The 22,073-nt window shown below is 48.5% G+C and overlaps 1 protein-coding gene across 1 annotated transcript in view; it reads right to left on the bottom strand.

The window, feature by feature from the left end:
- The window catches only part of LOC137537878 (mucin-2-like), a 43,182-nt gene extending 21,418 nt beyond the window's left edge, over positions 1 to 21,764 (bottom strand). Inside the window, exon 1 of the mRNA XM_068259824.1 lies at positions 21,688 to 21,764. Coding sequence (XP_068115925.1) covers positions 21,688 to 21,764 — 77 coding nt within the window. The remainder of the gene's footprint in view (positions 1 to 21,687) is intronic.
- Between the last annotated feature and the right edge of the window lie 309 nt (positions 21,765 to 22,073).

Below are 22,073 nucleotides of genomic sequence, written 5' to 3'. Positions count from 1 at the left end.
CTGCCGGATCTGCCTCGTCATCACCATTCAGTCCCCACCATCCAGCCTCCACAGACTACCTCAGCCTGGCTCACTCCCTGGCCTGCTGTTGCCAGATTCGGACTCGCCACCACCAGGATAAGGTGCCTTGTCACAGCCAGCCCAGCCAGATGCCCCAGAGACCACCAGACAGGTAGCCTGCAGCAGTTCCCAAACAGTAAATAACTGCTGGCAACTGCAAGTGGTGGGGGTTAGGGGGAAAGAGACAGACAGTAGTGGAGCAGCAGGCTAAGAACAATTCTAGCCACATCCAGCCCAGTAGCCCCCCCCCCCTCTCTCTTTCCCCTCTTTCTCTTCTCTCTCTCTCTCTCCCCCCTCTTTTCTCTCCCCCATCTCTCCCCTGTCTTTCTGCCCCCTCTTTCTCTTCCCCCTCTCTCCTCTCTCTCTCTGTCCCCTCCCTCCTCTCTTTTCCCCTTTCTCTCTGTCTCCTCTTTCTCCGCCCCTCTTCTCTCCCTCTCTCACTTCCCCTCTCTCCTCCCACTCTACCCCCTCTTTCTCTCTGTCCCCCCTCTCTTTCTCCCACTCTTTCTCTGCCTCCTCTCTCTCCTCTCTCTGTCCCCTCACTCTGCCCCCCTCACTCTCTGTCCCCTCTTTCTCTGCCCCCCTCTCTCCTCTCTCTCACTGTCCCCTCTTTCTCTGCTGCCCTTCTACCCCCTCTCTCTCTGCCCCCCCCTCTCTCTCTGTCCCCATCTCACTCTCTCTGCCCCCCCCCCCTCTCTCTCTGTCCCCTCTTTCTCTGCCCCCTCTCTCTCCCTCTCTCCTCTCTCTCTGCCCCCCCCCTCTTTTTCTCTGTCCTCTTTCCCTCTCTGCCCCTCTTCTCTCTGCCTACTCTCTCTCTCTCTCTCCCTCCCACTCTTTCTCTGCCCCCTCTTTCTCCTCTCTCTGTCACCTCTCTCTGTCACCTCTCTCTGTCACCTCTTTCTCTTCCCCCTCTCTCTTTCCCTCCCTCCCCCTCTCTCTCTCTGTCCTCTCTCTCTCTCTGCTCCCGCCCTTTCTCTCTCTCTGCCCTCTCACACTCTCGCTCCCCTTTCTCTCTGTCCACTCTTTCTCTGCCTCTCTCCCTCCCTTCTCTCTCTCCTCTCTGTCCCTTCTCTCTCTGCCCCTCTCTCTCTCTATCCCCCCTGCTGATCTCTGCTACTTCCATTATGTACAGAATAAGCTGTTACTCTGTGCCTGTACTAACATAAAACTAGTTGCAGCATGCTGATCACTGCTACCTGCAGTATGTACAGAATGAGCTGTCATTCTGTGCCTGTACTGATAGTAAACTAGCTGCAGTGTGTGCTTATCTCTGCTGCCTCCAGAATATACAGTATAAGCTGTTACTCTGTGCCTGCGCTCATAGTAAACTAGCTGCTGCATGTGCTGACCTCTGCTATCTCCAGTATGTGCAGTATAAGCTGTTACTCTGTGTCTGTACTGATAGTAAACTAGTTGCAGTGTATGCTGATCTCTACTGCCTCCAGTATGTACAGTATAAGTTGTTCTTATAGTAAACTAGCTGCAGTGTGTGCTGATCTCTGCTACCTTCAGTATTTACAGTATAAGCTGTCACTCTGTTCCTGTACTGTTAGTAAACTAGTTGCAACATGTGCTGATCTCTGCTACTTCCAGTATGTACAGTATCAGCTTCTGTACTTATAATAATAGTAAACTCACTGTAGTGTGTGCCGTTCATTTCTATCCTCAATATGTACTTTATACGCTGTTACTCTGTGCCTTTACTGATAATAAACTAGCTGCAGCATGTGCTGATCCCTGCTACCTCCAGTATGTACTGGATTAGCTGTAAAGCCTGCTACACACATACAATTTTGATTAGCCAATTTTACTACTTCTAGGTAATATGAGAGCCCAGCTCTGTTCATAGTATTAAGTCTGTTGGCCTTCATACGTCATTGTGGTGGTAAAATTGGTCAGTGTTTGACCAGTCAGAATTGAATGTGTGCATGATGCATCTTTACTCTATGCCATACATGTCAAACTCCGGCCCGTGGCCCAAATCTGGCCCTGAGAGCCATCAAATTTGGCCCTCAAGGGGTTTCCCTACTTTGCATTATGTTTGGCCCACTCTAGACCACCGGGGAAGCTATATTGGAGGTGAAGCCCTAGATCACCAGGGAAGTAATATGGGGGAGGTAGGGGGAAGGCAATAAACACCAGGGAACTGTATGGGGGGGCTCTAGATACCAGGAAACTGTATAGGGGAGGGAGGATGACCACTAGACACCTGGGAACTGTATAAGAGTTGGAGGGCTGGCAAGTAGACACCAGGGAACTTTATAAGCAAGTAGACATTGAGGTTGGCCCCCGACTTGGTCCCAGTGTTCAGTTTGGGCCCTCTTTGTATTTGAGTTTGACACCGCTGCTCTATGCCTATACTGATAGTAAACTATATAATTTAAGGATAGGGGCTCCATCCAACATTTTGCTGGGTAAGCCCTTTATCGCTAGGTTACACTGCTATTAGGTTCATGTAATTTGGTCCCACCTGTGGCCACGCCCACTCTGTGCATGGCCACACCCATTTTTGGCACAACACGGTCTGTGCGCTTCAGGCTTTAACGCCGTGGTGCCCATGGGTGCCCCGAATCTCCTAGGACTCTAGCAATTCCCCTGTTCTAAACCTAACCTATACCTATCCTTGGGCGCCCAAATGACTGATAGTTATAGCCAATCGGCTGAAATGCAATGTAGTAGCCTATCCTGTACTAGCAGCTTCGGGCACCCAAATGACCGCCTATGCACCCGATACCTGAAATTTAACATAGGCACCTATGAGACCCCTGCTGATCATGGCGCCCAAAATTACCTGACCAACTCTACAATGCCCACGACCAGCCATTCACAGATATGGTGTTGGATGAGCCCTATGGGGTTTAGGGCATGAAAAGCTTTTTTTTCCAATGGATTTGCTTGAGGTCAGAAACACAGCTAAAGAGGCAGCAATTATATAACAAATCCTTATGGCTCGTAAGAACTTCTATGAAGAGCTGCATATGAATCGGAGGCGGCCTTTGGGGGGGGGGGGGGCAAGTGGGGCGATCGCCCCAGGCCCCACACCTGAAGAGGGCCCCGCTTGTCATGCCCGCCATACCACGTTCATTTTGGTGGTGGTGAAGGAAAGGTCTACAGAAGTCTAGCTGTTTGTGTTCTGAGCAGTGTATCATTTACAAATACTCAGATCTTCCTATTTTGTTTTATGCACCTTATATTTTGCACCAACCTCCCTTTTATTGCTTAGGTTTTTGTCTTCAGCATGCTTTACTGTACTATGCCATTTTCATTTTTGTAATGAATTTCTGCACTGACATGAAGCCTGCCAAATGTCAAATTAAGGTAACGTGCAAGAGCCCCATCCTGATGGCCCCAGGGACATTTAGGTCAGTGGAGCATGGACTGGAGCAGGAGGGGGCTCAGGCTGGAGCCTCCAGACTGGCTGGGGATTGGTGCTAGGTTTGATGGGGAGCTAGGGATAGGTAGAGCCTGGTTGGGGAGCTCGGGATAGGTACAGGCTGGCTGGGGAGCTTAGGGTGTGTGCCAGACTGGCTAAGGCTGGGTTTTAGGCTGGATGGGGAACTGTGGATGGGTGGTAGGCTGGCTGGGGAGCTGGAAGTGGGTGCTAGGCTGCCATGGAGAGCTGGAGATTGTTGTTAGGATGGCTGGGAAGCAAGGGATGGGTTCTAAGCTGGCTGAAGAGCTGGAGATGTGTACTCCGCTGGCTGGGGAGATCGGGATAGGTACTAGGCTGTTTGGAGATCTGGGGATGGTTGCTAGGCTGGCTGGGGAGCTGGGGATGGGTACTAGGCTGGCGGAGGAGCTTGGGATAGGTGCTAGGCTGGCTGGGGATGGGTGCTAGGCTGGCTGGGGAGCTGAGAATGGGTGCTAGTCTGGCTGGAGAGCTGAAGATGGGTGCTAGGCTGGCTGAGGAGGTGGGGATTGGTGCTAGGCTGGGCTGGGGAGCTGGGGATGGGTGCTAGGCTGGCTGGAGTGCTGGGGATGGGTGCTAGGCTGGCTGGAGAGCTGGGGATGGGTGCTAGGCTGGCTGGGGATGGGTGCTAGGCTGGCTGAGGAGGTGGGGATGGGTGCTAGGCTGGGCTGGGGAGCTGGGGATGGGTGCTAGGCTGGCTGGGGAGCTGGGGATGGGTGCTAGGCTGGCTGGAGAGCTGGGGATGGGTGCTAGGTTGGCTGGAGAGCTGGGATGGGTGCTAGCCTGGCTGGGGATGGGTACTAGGCTGGCTGAGGAACTGGGGATGGGTGCTATGCTGCCTTGGAGAACTGGGGATTGGTTCTAGGCTGGTTGGACAGCAAGGAATGGATTCCAAGCTGGCTGAGGAGCTGGGGATGGGTACAAGGCTTGTTGAGGAGCTGGGGATGGGTGCTAGGCTGGCTGGGGAGCGTGTGTGGATAGAAATATAAAATTTGGAATCCCCATTCAGCCTAGCATCCATCCCAGGCCAGCCTAGAACCCATCAGTTGGTTAAAGGCCACTAAATCAATATAACAATAATTACAAAACGTAATGTAATCAAACGGCGAATGGTAGTACCATTAGCCATTTGTTTACATTATATATTGTAATTGTTCCTATATTGGGTAGCTTAGTGGCCTTTAACAAGTTTTTAAACAATAATAAGGCATATTGCATTAGAGGTGAACAAGCCCGTGAGCGTGGTGGAATGGTATATGGCCTACACTTATGGCTCTAGGCCCCGCATATGACACTCGCCCCAGGCCCCGCGTACTCTAAGGCCGCCTCTGATATGAATACTGTTGAACAGGAGGAGATTGTTCCTTTATGTTCTTTTATTCGACCTTACAGTAGATGGCTTTTACTTGGGTAACATAAATAACACAAGGGCACTAGTTTGTGTGTGTGTCATTTTTAAATGGATCAGGTGTTACTTTAAATCATGGGGCCCCTCATCAGAATTTTCATGGAGCCTCCTAATGTTCATCCCTCTTCCATTAGTGATCTCCACTACCAGGCGGCCTATCAATGCTGATGAAAAATGACTACTGGACTGTGAAAGATCAGCTTTCACTTGGATTTGTTTGCTTTAAGAATACATTATTAGTAGCTGCAACATACAAATGAGTCAACCTATAACACAGCATGACAAAGTCTGTGGCCCCTTTTAAATTACCACTTCTTCTGAATTTTCTCATAGGTAATATTTTCACACCTTATTAATAAAATACCTCTTAAGCCCCTAGCAAGGAAAAACACTCAAAATATGGTTGATATTACTTTTTTACCTGCTTTTTTGAAGGCATGGTGGGAATTGCAAAATTACGAATCCGATAAAATTCTAAAATTGCGCATGGTATTCAGAAGGTTTTCCGAATTTTATGGATTACGTGTTTCCATTGTGAAATTGCAAAAGTCTAATTTATTGCGAATATATATTCGCACTAATCATAAGATTTGGTATGGCTAGTGCAAATTTCGACGTTCACAGTGGGTTACATTATCGCATAGAATTTTTACGGATACTCACAGAATTGCATAATTTTGGTGGGATTTTGCGACTTAGGTGGAAAACTTTTGCTTATAATTAGAGATGGCCCGAACGGTTTGCAAAACTTCGGTGGTTCGCGTTTGCGGTGAATCGCGATCTGTATGTGAGTTTGACCCGCCCCCTATACTACATCATTAGGGTCAACTTTGACCCTTTACATCACAGTCAGCATACAGAGGGTAGCCAATCAGGCTACACTCCCTCATGGAGCCCCCATCCTCCATATAAAACGTAGGCAGTGTCAGCCTTTTCACTCACTCGTGTGGTTGCAGTAATTAGAGAAGGGAGTGAACCTGCTGACATAGGGAAAGCTCAGTTAGGCTCTTGTGTTAGGCTTGTAATTTGCTCCTTCTTGCTGATACTTATTGATAAAAAGCACTCCTCATCCTCAACAGCTCTTTTGAGAGCTAATGTTGTTCTTGTGTTCAATTTTTGTTGTGTGTGTCCCACAGACACTTGTGTTGCATATACAGCCCTGTTGCTGGACCTTTGTAATTCCTACTGTGCCACTGACAGGCCCAGTATATTCAGTGACTACCTGTGTGTGTGACAGCTGCACATTTGTAATACCAATCACTGCATACCCACCTGTTCAGTGCACCTACCTACCTACCTACGTGAGCGCACGCATTGTTATATACCACCAGTCACTGCACCTGTTGACGGTACCTGTGTGTGTGACAGCTGCACATTTGTAATACCAATCACTGCATACCCACCTGTTCAGTGCACCTACCTACCTACATGGTGTGACAGCTGCACCTTGTATTGATACCAGTCACTGCATACCTGTTCACTGCACCTGTGTGACTGCACATTGTATTAGTCAAGTCAGTGCATACCTTTCACTTCATCCCCCCCAATATGGGCAAAACAGGCAGAGGCACCCAAGATAATAAAGTCGTTGTTTCATTGTGGACAGACCAAATTCAATCAGCTGGACAGTCACTGTTCTGTCATTGAGCTACCTCAGCCTGATGACCATATGGGCTGGAAAGCCGCCATCACCTGCACTCTACTCATGGTGCGCACCAGTCCAGCACAGCCGTCACTACACAAACAGCTGTTTGTGGTGCGTTACACAGTGAGTTTGGTCTGTCAGTGTGAAGCAGTACACTAATTACACTACCTGATTGATGTATACACATGCAAGATGTTTTAACCTTCTGCCGCCCGCGTCACGCTAGCAGGCGTGGCCGCGGCGGCAGCCCCAGGACCGCCTAACTCCAATTGGCGTAAAGTCCTGGGGCTCTGTTTTGCGTGAGATCGCGCGCATGGTGCGCGCGCATCTCATGCTCGGAGGGCGGAGCTCCGCCCGCCTTCAGTCTCCGAGCGGCTATTGCCGCTCGGGAGACTGTTAGACGGCGATCACGCCGTCTATTTACTAGGTGCAGCTCTGCGATGAGCAGCAGCGCTGCACTGGGGACAGCCGTGTGACACGGCTGTCCCCATGTGGGACAAGAGAGCGATCGGCTCTCATAGGCAGAAGCCTATGACAGCCGATCGCCATAATTGGCTGGCTGTGGGGAGGGAGGGAGGGAGGGAGGGAAGAAATTTAAAGAAACAGGGGTTTTTCAGGAAAAAAAACAAACAATAATATTTATTTAACAAAAAATAAACATGGGGGGAGCGATCAGACCCCACCAACAGAGAGCTCTGTTGGTGGGGAGAAAAGGGGGGGGGGGAAATCACTTCTGTGCTGAGTTGTGCGGCCCTGCAGCTTGGCCTTAAAGCTGCAGTGGCCAATTTTGCTAAAAATGGCCTGGTCACTAGGGGGGTTTAGCCCTGCAGTCCTCAAGTGGTTAAAGCACTTGAGGCCTCCAATTTAGCATGCAATGTGATTTCTGCCCTTAAAACACTGTTTTGGGTCAAATCCAGATTTTTCCCCGGGACTTTTGGTGTGTATCCCACTCCCCCATGCAAAAACTCAGATGTTAGACCCCTTGAAACATCTTTTCCATCACTTTTGTGGCCAGCATAAATGTTTTTAATTTTCGAATTTCGCCTCCTCATTGAAGTCTATTGCGGTTCAAAAAGTTTGCATGAACCAAACTTTTTGTGGAGGTTCGCGTTCCAAAAATCGGAGGTTTGAGCCATCTCTACGCATAATACAAACATAATTTTGCAATACTATATAAATTTGCTTGTTGGAATTCCATGAATTGTAACTTACAACTTGGAATTGTGCAATCTGATGTGAAACTCGAAATTCTGAATTTCAAGGAATCTGTGTACTTGCTGAATAGTTGAATAGTTATTTTGTAGGAAAGAAGAAACATTATCAACCAGGAGGAGAACATTCAAAAGAGAAAAAATAATTTAGTAAGGGCCTTTGTGTGAATGAAAGTTCCAATGTGAAACTACACTGGCAAATTCACATGCCAGTGAAAGGCAAATAGTTACCGTAATTAAAATTATGAGAGAATATCTAAAGAAAATTCTGAAAGAAGTCATTTGTTCTCATTCAGAAAAATAAAAAGGTGAAAAAACACACAATACCTGAAAAACAGCATTTTCAGGTTTACTAAACATAATAAATAGCTGTTTACCAGGTGCGTAGCAATAGGAGGTGCAGAGGTAGCGACTACATCCGGGCCTCTGAACCAGAGGGACCCTCCTTCATGCACCTTATTAGTTTTTTATTGGTGTTATGCTGATGATGAACACCTCTATATGTGCATTGAATAGTATAAAATCTTTAGCAAACTGTTGCTTTTAGGGATCAGTGAATAATGGCGCACAGCGCCTATGCATAAAAATGGCGCCGCATTAAAAAGATACGCTTATCGCTATTTATCGTTAGTACTGCATAATAATGGCGCACAGGGAAAAAAAGAAGAAAAACGGCACACACTAACGTTATTTATCAATAGTGGCAGACACTAACGTTATTTTTATCAATAGTGGCACACACTAACGTTATTTATCAATAGTGGCACACACTAACGTTATTTATCAATAGTGGCACACACTAACGTTATTTATCAATAGCGCCCTACATAAGCCAAACTGCAGACGTTATTTAACTGCAAAACGGTGAATGGATTTAATGTAACACTGTCAAGGTTAGGGTTAGGCACTGGGGGGGGGGGGTGTCTTAGGGTTAGGCACCACCAGGGGGGTCTTAGGGTTAGGCACCACCAGGGGGGTCTTAGGGTTAGGCACCGCCAGGGGGGTGGTTAGGGTTAGGCACCACCAGGGGAGTCTTAGGGTTAGGGATAGGTACAGGGAGGGTTCTGTGTGAGAGTAGGGTTAGGTATACAGTACAATATACACAACCAGGGGGTGGTTAGGGTTAGGCACCACCAGGGGGGTGGTTAGGGTTAGGCACCACCAGGGGGAGGGGTTATGGGTTAGGGATAGGTACAGAGAGGGTTCTGTGTGTTAACGCTAAATAACGATAAGGCTTTAACGCTAAATAACAATAAGGCTTTAACGTTAAATAGCGATAAGCGGCAAACGGATTAGCGGCAACACTGTGTGCCATTATTCACAGGCGCCATTTTCAGATGGAAGCGTTTTTTTACTCTGATTACACTTTTCTGACACGGCAGCTGTCCTTGGTATGTTTTGGGACTCCATATCAATACAGTGCTTGGGGCCCCATGTAAAACATGCACCGGGGGCCGCAAGCTCCCTAGTTAAGCCACTGCTGTTTACTAAACATAAATAGCACAAAATCTTCTGTGCGAGAGACACATTTAACAGATCAGAAATTCACAAAGCGATTCTTTGCTATTGTTATCTTGCCAACAATTCTGCAGTGGTGGCAAGCAGATCCGTTTTATAAAAATGAATAGACAAATACAGTCCTGGCCAAAAGTTTTGAGACTGTCAAAAATATTATTTTTCACAAAGTTTTCTGCTAAACTGCTTTTAGATCTTTGTTTCAGTTGTTTATGTGATGTACTAAAATATAATTATAAGCACTTCATATGTTTCAAAGGCTTTTATTGACAATTACATGAGATTTATGCAAAGAGTCAGTATTTGCAGTGTTGTCCCTTCTTTTTCAGGACCTCTGCAATTCGACTGGGCATGCTCTCAATCAGGGGGAGTAGCTAGAAATGACTGGGCCCCATAGCAAATTTTTTTCATGGGGCCCCCCACCCCCCTTCCTTCCGGACCTCCCACCCCAACACCCACAAACTCCTCCCGGAGCCCCAGCCCCAACAAAGATTTTACATCTAGTCCGAACAATATTTTTGATTGCTTTGTGGTTAAAGTTTAATCTGGCTGGATGGAAAATCTCTGTTGATTAAGTACAGTTAGCTGAAGGTAGCAATACATTTATCAATTTTTCTATTCAAATTCCAGTAGATTCGATCACTCTTAAAGTCGCGGCATCACGCCAGTCATCGTAAGAGTCCTGCACAGGCACAGTTCTCTAAAGACTAAAGGCAACCAACGGGATGACGCGACGGTTGCGCTGGGGGGGCACAAACGCGCGACTTCACCTGAAGTCGCCGCATTACCAGAGCCACCAGCAGGAGAAAGGAAGGGACCAGGAGGATGCCGGGGACTTTGTGGAGTACAGTAAGCTGGAGGAAGCCCCAGGTAAGTCCAGTTTTTTTTTTTTTTTGCCACTGCACAGGGGGGTGTCAGTGGGGTACACCCAAATGTACTATATCTTCCTGTAGTACATTAGTGTACCTTCTAAGGTAGTGGATGGTAGTTTGGAAGTTAGGAGACAGGGGGGATGTCCGAGAGCGAATACCATTTGTCACTAGTAGTGTTGGGCGAACATCTAGATGTTCGGGTTCGGGCCGAACAGGCCGAACATGGCCGCGATGTTCGGGTGTTCGACCCGAACTCCGAACATAATGGAAGTCAATGGGGACCCGAACTTTTGTGCTTTGTAAAGCCTCCTTATATGCTACATACCCCAAATTTACAGGGTATGTGCACCTTGGGAGTGGGTACAAGAGGAAAAAAAAATTTAGCAAAAAGAGCTTATAGTTTTTGAGAAAATCGATTTTAAAGTTTCAAAGGGAAAACTGTCTTTTAAATGCGGGAAATGTCTGTTTTCTTTGCACAGGTAACATGCTTTTTGTCGGCATGCAGTCATAAATGTAATACATATAAGAGGTTCCAGGAAAAGGGACCGGTAATGCTAACCCAGCAGCAGCACACGTGATGGAACAGGAGGAGGGTGGCGCAGGAGGAGAAGGCCACGCTTTGAGACACAACAACCCAGGCCTTGCATGAGGACAAGAAGCGTGCGGATAGCATGCTTTGTACCACCATGCAGTCATAAATGTAATAAAGATAAGTGGTTCAATAAACAGGGACCACGCGGCAACGCTAACCCAGCAGCAGCACACGTGATGGAACAGGAGGAGGCGCAGGAGGAGAAGGCCACGCTTTGTGAGACACAACAACCCAGGCCTTGCATGAGGACAAAAAGCGTGCGGATAGCATGCTTTGTACCGCCATGTAGTCATAAATGTAATAAAGATAAGAGGTTCAATAAACAGGGACCACGCGGCAACGCTAACCCAGCAGCAGCAGCAGCAGCAGCACACGTGATGGAACAGGAGGAGGCGCAGGAGGAGAAGGCCACGCTTTGTGAGACACAACAACCCAGGCCTTGCATGAGGACAAAAAGCGTGCGGATAGCATGCTTTGTACCGCCATGTAGTCATAAATGTAATAAAGATAAGAGGTTCAATAAACAGTGACCACGCGGCAACGGTAACCCAGCAGCAGCAGCAGCACACGTGATGGAACAGGAGGAGGCGCAGGAGGAGAAGGCCACGCTTTGTGAGACACAACAACCCAGGCCTTGCATGAGGACAAAAAGCGTGCGGATAGCATGCTTTGTACCGCCATGTAGTCATAAATGTAATAAAGATAAGAGGTTCAATAAACAGGGACCACGCGGCAACGGTAACCCAGCAGCAGCAGCAGCAGCAGCAGCACACGTGATGGAACAGGAGGAGGCGCAGGAGGAGAAGGCCACGCTTTGTGAGACACAACAACCCAGGCCTTGCATGAGGACAAAAAGCGTGCGGATAGCATGCTTTGTACCGCCATGTAGTCATAAATGTAATAAAGATAAGAGGTTCAATAAACAGGGACCACGCGGCAACGCTAACCCAGCAGCAGCAGCAGCAGCAGCACACGTGATGGAACAGGAGGAGGCGCAGGAGGAGAAGGCCACGCTTTGTGAGACACAACAACCCAGGCCTTGCATGAGGACAAAAAGCGTGCGGATAGCATGCTTTGTACCGCCATGTAGTCATAAATGTAATAAAGATAAGAGGTTCAATAAACAGGGACCACGCGGCAACGGTAACCCAGCAGCAGCAGCAGCACACGTGATGGAACAGGAGGAGGCGCAGGAGGAGAAGGCCACGCTTTGTGAGACACAACAACCCAGGCCTTGCATGAGGACAAAAAGCGTGCGGATATAGCAGCAATGCTTTTTGCCGCCATGCAGTCATAAATGTAATACAGATGAGAGGTTCAATAAACAGGGACCGGAAACGCTAAACCATCCCAGATGTTCATCGGTCATGTTACTTGGTTGGGGTCCAGGAGTGTTGCGTAGTCGTTTCCAATCCAGGATTGATTCATTTTAATTTGAGTCAGACGGTCTGCATTTTCTGTGGAGAGGCGGATACGCCGATCTGTGATGATGCCTCCGGCAGCACTGAAACAGCGTTCCGACATAACGCTGGCTGCCGGGCAAGCCAGCACCTCTATTGCGTACATTGCCAGTTCGTGCCAGGTGTCTAGCTTCATGCCCGGTTTCAGGTCCAGCGGTGCCAGCCACAAATCCGTCTGTTCCTTTATTCCCCTCCAAATTTCCTCCCCTGTGTGCTGCTTATCCCCAAGGCAGATCAGCTTCAGCAACGCTTGCTGACGCATGCCAACAGCTGTGCTGCACTGCTTCCACGATCCTACTGCTGCTGGTGCTGGGTTAGCATTTCCGGATGAGGTACAGCTTTGAGATGCGTTGGAGGAGAAGGAGTCAGAGAGGTAGGTGCTGCTGTTGTTATCCAGCTGTTTGCGGCGTGGGCAACACCCGCGCCGTAGCAGGTGAGGAATCGCTGCCAGGCTCCACAAGGTTCACCCAGTGCGCGGTAAGGGAGATGTATCGACCCTGGCCGAACGCACTCGTCCAGGTGTCAGTGGTGAGGTGAACCTTGCAGGCAACGGCATTCTTCAAGCTTCGGGTTATTTAGCTGACCACGTGCTCATGCAACTCAGGCACTGCAGAGCGCGCAAAGTGGTAGCGGCTGGGAACCACGTAACGTGGGATGGCCACTGACATCATGCCCTTGAAGCTGTTTGTCTCCACCACTCGATATGGCAGCATTTCGCAGGCCAGAAGCTTGGCTATGCTGGCTGGCTGTTACTGCCACGGCCCGGGGGTCATTTGCTGGCAATTTCCTCTTGTGCTCAAACATCTCAGAAACAGACAACTCAACCGTAGCGCTGCACACCGAAGGGCTGTTGGTTGTTGTGTTTGATGAACACTGGGAGACCTCAAGAGCACTAGTCCGGAAAGTGACAGTGTCAGCATCGTCTGATGTTTGTGAATGTTGTGAACCACGCAATGGCTGGGCTACTGCTGCTGCTGAGGCGGGTCTGGTGGTGAGTCTGGTGAACCCAAGGGAGGCAGTGTTGCTGGTGGTACCCTGTCCTGCCGCGTTTGCCCACAGAGTGGGATGTTTGGATAGAATGTGGCGGCTCATGCTGGTGGTGGAGAGGTTGTTAATACTTTTCCCCCTGCTCAGGCGGGTCTTGCACACCTTGCAAATCGCCATGGTAACATCCTCAGTGCAGTCTTCAAAGAAAGCCCAGACTTTAACTGGCTGAGGACTCGGACCTCGTGCGTGATGTGCTGGTGCTGCTTAACCCACTGCTGGACGCTTGAGAGGTCATCCAAGTAATTATCTGGTCCTGTTCTTTTGGATCTGTGAGGGTTGTTGTCCTGGACAACATGGGCAGTATTGAGTGGGTTTTCTTGGGTGCTCCCCTGTGGCCTGTACGTGAACCGTCAGGGGAAACACCTCTTCCCTTGCCCCTCCCTCTTTCACCGGATTTCTTCCTCATTTCACTTATCCTTAAAGTACACGCTGACTGGCAGCAGTACAGTGGCAGTACAGAAATGCTATACAGTGGTGGGTGAGCGGTGTACCACTATTGTCAGCAGTGACACAGAGCACAATGCTATACAGTGGCGGGTGAGCGGTGTACTACTGTTCCCAGCAGACACAGAGTGGAAGTAAACACAATGCTATATAGTGTGGCTGAGCCGTGTACACAGAGTGGCATTAAACACAATGCTATATAGTCTGCTATATAGTCACCCCGAACAGGGTGATGTTCTGCAGAACCCGAACAGTGGCAAACACTGTTCGCCCAACACTACTGGGAGGGAACGCAGATTTTAGTACCTAAACACACGATACAACATGTTTTCCGGGGTCGGACTCTGAGGCACATACAGATGGTCCCGATCATCATCCTCATCATACAACTCTTCTCCTGAGTCTGACCCACCCACCACCTCTGCCACCCCAACATCCCCAGACACAGACCCCTCATCGTCCTCAACATTAACTTGGGATGCTGGCCTGAGCCAGACCTCCTCCTCCACATCAGGCCCCATCATCTCCTCAATGGCAGCCCTCATTAATCGCTCTGGCGACGGACTGATGGACACAACGTTCTCCTCCGGGGAGGGCTGCTGCTGACCACTGGCTGCTGGGGTGGATGTTATAGCTTGCGTGGGGCGTTGGCTGTTGCTGTTGTTGGGAGTGCTGCTCACAGCGGAGGTCTCTGGGGAACTCATGTTGAGCTCATATAGTGGTTGACGGTGAGTGGAGTATTACTGATCCCAGCAATATACACACTGACTGGCAGAGTACGCAATGCTATATAGTGTGGCTGAGCGGTGTACACAGAGTGGCAGTAAACACAATGCTATATAGTCTGGCTGAGCGAGCGGTGTACTACTGTTCCCAGCAGAATCAGAGTGGCAGTAAACAATGGTATATAGTCTGGCTGAGCGGTGTACATAGAGTGTCAGTAAACAATGGTATATAGTCTGGCTGAGCGAGCGGTGTACTACTGTTCCCAGCAGAATCAGAGTGGCAGTAAACAATGGTATATAGTCTGGCTGAGCGGTGTACATAGAGTGTCAGTAAACAATGGTATATAGTCTGGCTGAGCGAGCGGTGTACTACTGTTCCCAGCAGAATCAGAGTGGCAGTAAACAATGGTATATAGTCTGGCTGAGCGGTGTACACAGAGTGTCAGTAAACAATGGTATATAGTCTGGCTGAGCGGTGTACACACAATGCTATATAGTCTGCTATATAGTGTCAGTAAACAATGGTATATAGTCTGGCTGAGCGGTGTACACAGAGTGTCAGTAAACAATGGTATATAGTCTGGCTGAGCGAGCGGTGTACTACTGTTCCCAGCAGAATCAGAGTGGCAGTAAACAATGGTATATAGTCTGGCTGAGCGGTGTACACAGAGTGTCAGTAAACAATGGTATATAGTCTGGCTGAGCGGTGTACACACAATGCTATATAGTCTGCTATATAGTGTCAGTAAACAATGGTATATAGTCTGGCTGAGCGAGCGGTGTACTACTGTTCCCAGCAGAATCAGAGTGGCAGTAAACAATGGTATATAGTCTGGCTGAGCGGTGTACACAGAGTGTCAGTAAACAATGGTATATAGTGTGGCTGAGTGGTGTACACAGAGTGTCAGTAAACAATGGTATATAGTCTGGCTGAGCGGTGTACACAGAGTGTCAGTAAACAATGGTATATAGTCTGGCTGAGCGAGCGGTGTACCACTGTTCCCAGCAGAATCAGAGTGGCAGTAAACAATGGTATATAGTCTGGCTGAGCGGTGTACACAGAGTGTCAGTAAACAATGGTATATAGTGTGGCTGAGTGGTGTACACAGAGTGTCAGTAAACAATGGTATATAGTCTGGCTGAGCGGTGTACACAGAGTGGCAGTAAACACAATGCTATATACTCTGGCTGAGCGAGCGGTGTACTACTGTTCCCAGCAGACACAGAACAGTAAACAGAATGCTATATAGTGTGGCTGAGCGAGCGGTGTACCACTATTCCCAGCAGACACAGAACAGTGAACAGAATGCTATATAGTGTGGCTGAGCGAGCGGTGTACCACTATTCCCAGCAGACACAGAACAGTAAACAGAATGCTATATAGTGTGGCTGAGCGAGCGGTGTACCACTATTCCAAGCAGACACAGAACAGTGAACAGAATGCTATATAGTGTGGCTGAGCGAGCGGTGTACCACTATTCCCAGCAGACACAGAGTGGCAGTAAACAGAATGCTATATAGTGTGGCTGAGCGAGGTACACAGAGTGGCAGTAAACAGAATGCTATATAGTGTGGCTGAGCGAGCGGTGTACCACTATTCCCAGCAGACACAGAACAGTGAACAGAATGCTATATAGTGTGGCTGAGCGAGCGGTGTACCACTATTCCCAGCAGACACAGAACAGTGAACAGAATGCTATATAGTGTGGATGAGCGAGCGGTGTACCACTATTCCCAGCAGACACAGAACAGTAAACAGAATGCTATATAGTGTGGCTGAGCGAGCGGTGTACCACTATTCCCAGCAGACACAGAACAGTGAACAGAATGCTATATAGTGTGGCTGAGCGAGCGGTGTACCACTATTCCCAGCAGACACAGAACAGTGAACAGAATGCTATATAGTGTGGCTGAGCGAGCGGTGTACTACTGTTCCCAGCAGACACAGAACAGTACACAGAATGCTATATAGTGTGGCTGAACGAGCGGTGTACTACTGTTCCCAGCAGACACAGAACAGTACACAGAATGCTATATAGTGTGGCTGAACGAGCGGTGTACCACTATTCCAAGCAGACACAGAACAGTGAACAGAATGCTATATAGTGTGGCTGAGCGAGCGGTGTACCACTATTCCCAGCAGACACAGAGTGGCAGTAAACAGAATGCTATATAGTGTGGCTGAGCGAGGTACACAGAGTGGCAGTAAACAGAATGCTATATAGTGTGGCTGTGCAAGCGGTGTACTACTATTCCCAGCAGACACAGAGTGGCAGTAAACAGAATGCTATATAGTGTGGCTGAGCGAGGTACACAGAGTGGCAGTAAACAGAATGCTGAGCGAGCGGTGTACTACTATTCCCAGCAGCGACACACAATGACTGGGGGGGACCCTGGCTAGCGTGGCTGGAGCGCGAACTACCCTGCCTGCCTACCCAAAGCTAAACCCACAGACAAATGGCGGAGATATGACGTGGTTCGGGTATTTATTTACCCGAACCACGTGACAGTTCGGCCAATCAGAGCGCGTTCGGGTCCGAACCACGTGACCCGTTCGGCCAATCACAGCGCTAGCCGAACGTTCGGGGAACGTTCGGCCATGCGCTCTTAGTTCGGCCATATGGCCGAACGGTTTGGCCGAGCACCGTCAGGTGTTCGGCCGAACTCGAACATCACCCGAACAGGGTGATGTTCTGCAGAACCCGAACAGTGGCGAACACTGTTCGCCCAACACTAGTCACTAGATATAATACTCAGAGTGATGATATAGCAAAAATAATTAAAAGACATTGGTATTTACTCTCTTATAGTTTCCCTGATATACGGTTTTTCAAAAATCTTGCACTTATCTCCTATAATAGGGCTCCTAACCTGCGTGATCATTTAGTTCACGCAGATTCTAGTCCTAGAGGTCAGTCAAGGTCTAATCGCAGAGGTACGTTCCCGTGCATGAATTGTGTTCATTGTAATTCTGTGATCAGGGGTGATCATATTGTACACCCCCATAGAGGTATTAAATTTAAAATAAACAATTGTTTTACGTGTGATTCTAGGTATGTTGTTTATGCACTGAAGTGCCCATGCGGATTGTTATATGTAGGACAGACTACACAAAAAAAATCAAAAACCGGTTATCGTCGCATAAGCATGCGATTGGGGAATCCTTGACTGATCAAGCAGTGGCTTATCATTTTCACCAGGCACAACATTATGTTAGCCAATTGAGATATATGATTATTGAGTAGGTTAGTCCACTTAGGAGAGGAGGTGACAGAGTTAAAAAGTTGCTATACAGAGAGGCATTTTGGATTAAAAAACTGGACACAATGGAACTGAGGGGCCTTAATAGAGAATTTGATTTGTTACCATTTATTTGATTTAGATAGTTTTGGTTGAGCAGGTCCTATGTTCCATTGTGCCCAGTTTTGAGCATGATATATGTCTTTTTATATTTTGCTCACTCCATGATATGTGGTACGAATATTGCTTTGAGCATCTCCTTCATTTATATAATATGTGCTGATTCACTTTGTGAGGGCTGCCACTGCGTGCATGATCTATGTTTGCGGTGCTAGCCTCAGATATTGATGTGTACATTAGTATTGTATGCAAGATCGTCCTCCTCTTTGTGTCCCTGGCAGCCCCCCAGTGATAGGTTTAATGATGCATGGCTACGCAGTAGAATGTACGCTAGTTAGATACTATGCTAGGTGTACATAGTGTAATGATATGTGGTGACTCTGGATAGATCTCCTCCCATTGGTTGCCTTGGCCCTTCCTAGTTACATCTAACAGCGCAGAGCGGCGTTAGCAACGCCGCGTGCGTCTGCTGTTGCTGGGTGATGAGATGGGCGGAGTCACTCTCCGCACTACACGTCACGTTTGGCCAGTTCCCCATCAGGTCTGCCGGAGCGGCGGCCTGGTGGGAGTGGCCCCAGCCTAGGGTGTGCGCCGGAGTGGAGGCATCCGTTGGAGAGGTAGGAGAGGTGGGGGAGAGCCTAGTTTGAATCATCCAATAGCATAACCAGAAGATTAGTCTCCCATCAGGTCCGCATAAGGTGAGACCTTAATGATTGGCTAGATAGGTTTGGGAGTATATGATTGGTTGCTCTGGGATGCTGCTGGGGTAGATATACTTGGTGTAATTCATTGTTAGATTGTCTCTTGCACAGCATAGCTTGATAAAGAGGCGTCTGCCCTGAAACATCGCTTTGATTGCTGTTATGCCTTTGAAGAGCTAATAAAAGAGCTATATGGAATGGATGGTGCCGGTTCATTTGTATTCCATGACTGAATGACTGGAGTGCAGCTGGTCATACCGTGGCACATCCGCCTTGCTACATTGAGGAGTGCTCCACAACTACTTTCATATGTACAACATCTTCCGGCACGCATTGCTCCACCACTCATTATTGGTGCAAAAAAACAAGAGAAGAGGGGACATCATGGAAGGTGAAAAGAATGCTGGGGGGGGGCTACAAATCAGTCCCCCACAGGTTACGATCGATCGATGCATATGTACAGTATCGGCCCTGCAATGTCACCTGAGGGATCAAGTAACGATCCTTGGTTGGCGACTTTCCTTGTACGAGCTTGCCTTCTGCTACTGATAGTGGGTAGGATAGGTAATAGAATTGCTGTCCCTTTCAAGCTCCAGCTACCTGGTACTGCAGTCTGTGCTGCTGTCATCCCTGGCAGGTCTCTGCCTCTTCAGAGTTCAGCTTACCAGCAGGTGAGGTGAGGCACTGGCAGGCAGGTGACTGAGGTGAGATCAGATGAGGTTAGGCTGAGGGATGAATCTCACAGGCTGGCAGCACCAACTGAGAACATTAATGTCCTTCTGGCTGCTGGTCAGAGAGTCCCCCTGCAGCTCCTTGTTCACTCCCCATCAGTGTGCCCCACGGCCATTGCTCCCTCTTCTTGGTGTTAACTGACCAGACAGGGGGTGGAGCTATGAGCAGGGGGCGGGACCATGCCCAGCTCTGTGTAGGAGAGTCGGGGCCATGAGCGAGACGGGGCGGAGTCACCTGGGGGGGCACAACTACCACTGCTCTTCTAAGTTCCAGTAGGCCGGAACTTTAAAATAAGTGTCGGGTAAATCAATATGCAGAGAGGAGGCGGATGGAAAAATAGTCCCATTCCACCTGCCAGTCTCTGTGCAATGAGCGGCAGTGGGGGCCCCTTAGGTGGGCCATGTCACTCTGGCAAACCTGGCCAGCTGTGGGCCCATAGATTAAGAAAAAAAAAGGCAAAAAAAACAAAAATAGGCAGCAGGACAGTCGGGCCCCTTGTTGTGGTTAAGGGCTCCGGGCCCCATAGCAAATGCTATGGTTGCTATAGTGCTCTCATTCAACTTTTGGGCCAAATCCTGACTGATAGCAACCCATTCTTTCATAATCACTTCTTTGAGTTTCTCAGAATTAGTTGGTTTTTGTTTGTCCACCCCACCTCTTGAGGAATGACCACAAGTTCTCAAAGGGATTAAGATCTGGGGAGCCAAAATTTCAAAGTTTTGTTCCCCGAGCCACTTAGTCATCACTTTTGCCTTGTGACACCTTGCTCCATCGTGCTGGAAAATGCATTGTTCTTCACCAAACTATTGCTGGATTGTTGCAAGAAGTTTTTGTTGGAGGGTGTTTTGGTACCATTCTTTGTTCATGGCCGTTTTTTTTGGCAAAATTGTGAGTGAACCCACTACCTTGGATGAGAAGCAACTCCACACATGAATCGTCTCAGGATGCTTACTGTTGGCATGACACAGGACTGATGGTAGCGGCCGTAGTGCTCACCTTTTTTTCTCCTGACAAGCCTTTTTCCAGATGCCCCAATCAGAAAGGGGCTTCATCGGAAAATATGGCTTTGCCCCAGTCCTCAGCAGTCCATTCACCATACTTTCTGCAGATCAATCTGTCCCTGAGGTTTTTTTGGGAGATAAGTGGCTTATGTGCTGCCCTTCTTGACACCAGGCCATCCTCCAAAAGTCTTCACCACACTGTGCGTGCAGATGCGCTCACACTTGCCTGCTGCCATTCCTGAGCTACCTCTGCCCTGGTTGCCCTCCGATCCCGCAGCTGAATCCTCTTTAGGAGACGATCCTGGTGCTTGTTGGACTTTCTTGGACGCCCTGAAGCCTTCTTAACAAGAATCAAACCTTTTTCCTTGAAGTTCTTGATGATCCTATAAATTGTTGATTTAGGTGCAATCTTAGTAGCCACAATATCCTTGCCCGTGAAGCCATTTTTATGCAACGCAATGATGGCTGCACACGTTTCTTTGCTGGTCAACATGGTTAACAATGGAAGATCAATGATTTTAAGCATCACCCTCCTTTTAACATGCCAAGTCTGCCATTCTAACCCAATCAGCCTGACATTCTGGAGTATGTGCAAATTGCTATTATAAAAACTTAAGCACCAACTTTTCTCATTTCCAGTATTTTTGACAGTCTCGAAACATTTGGCCAGAACTGTAGGGATGTGTGGTGGAAAATCCAATTAAGTCCCAGAAGGGGTGAATCGAACATCCATCCGTGGGTCTTTTTTGAATCTCCTCCTGCTGAATCCCATTGGTCCAGATGGAGTTTGGGAGGCATGCTTTTTAAAAGTTGTTTTTTTTCCCCTCAAACAATGCGTTTGTGCTCATGCATGCATTCTTTAACTACTCTACGACCACCTAATGCTGATTGGCGGCTGCAGAGTGGCTCCCCAAGGACTGCCTAATGCTGAAAGGCGTCAGGTCCTGGGGGAGGAGATTAGTGGGCATCCCCGCATGAGCGATCGGAGCTGAGCTCCGTTAACTGTCTGCCAGTGGCGATCATCGTTGGCAGACTATATAGAAAAGAAACCACCATTTATGTTGTACAGCACTGCGATCCACTGCAGCACTGTACTGAGGACAGCCCTGTCACTTGGCTGTTCCCTTCAGTGACTCACTACATGATCAGATGCCACCAACACAAAGCACTGTTGGTGGCAACAAAAGGAGGAAAAATTCCTTTGTGTGGTCAGTTGTATGGCTCTGCAGCGAGCTGTTAAAGCTGCAGAGCAATGAATTGTAATAAATAGCCTGGTCACTAGCGGGGTGTAAGCCTGTGGTTCTTAAGTGGTTAAATAAAAATACACCATTGGGTATCACATTACATTCCCACTGGTCTTCGAGAAATTATGCAAGCGGCATGCCCAAATTGCAATGTGATGTCTGATTGCCCCAGGGCCCCTGAGCACTAACAGGACCTCCATGTGTCCCCTTGACTTGTACTCCCTGGGTTCCCTGCAATGTTTTGTTAGCATAACAACTCACCTGTCCTCAAGTGCTGCTTTGTCCGTGCTCCCCATCTTCATTCCAGCTGGCTCCCTCTTTTCTATAACCCGTCGCATGTCATGATGCAATAAAATGTGCCGGGTCACTGAAAAGAGGTAGCCAGCAGGGAAGTAGACGAGAGCGCATGAACTGAAGCAGCACAATTTGCCAAGTGAGTTGCAATGCTGACAAAAACAGTGCAGCAGCCCCAGGGAGCACTGTAAAGTTGAGGGGGGGGGGGGGGATCTGGGGGGAGTGTGGCATATGCAATAGGGGCGGGGGGTCAGGAGGCCCCCCAAGTTAATTCTTCCCTGGGGCGAACAGACCCTGCCTCCACTTGCCCACACTTACCTTTTTTAGATGCAGCCAAAGACTCATCTCTTCAG

This window comes from Hyperolius riggenbachi, chromosome 11 (genome assembly GCF_040937935.1).
Source record: "Hyperolius riggenbachi isolate aHypRig1 chromosome 11, aHypRig1.pri, whole genome shotgun sequence".
Taxonomy (NCBI): Eukaryota; Metazoa; Chordata; class Amphibia; order Anura; family Hyperoliidae; genus Hyperolius; species Hyperolius riggenbachi.
This window is presented reverse-complemented; position numbering and strand designations above follow the sequence as displayed.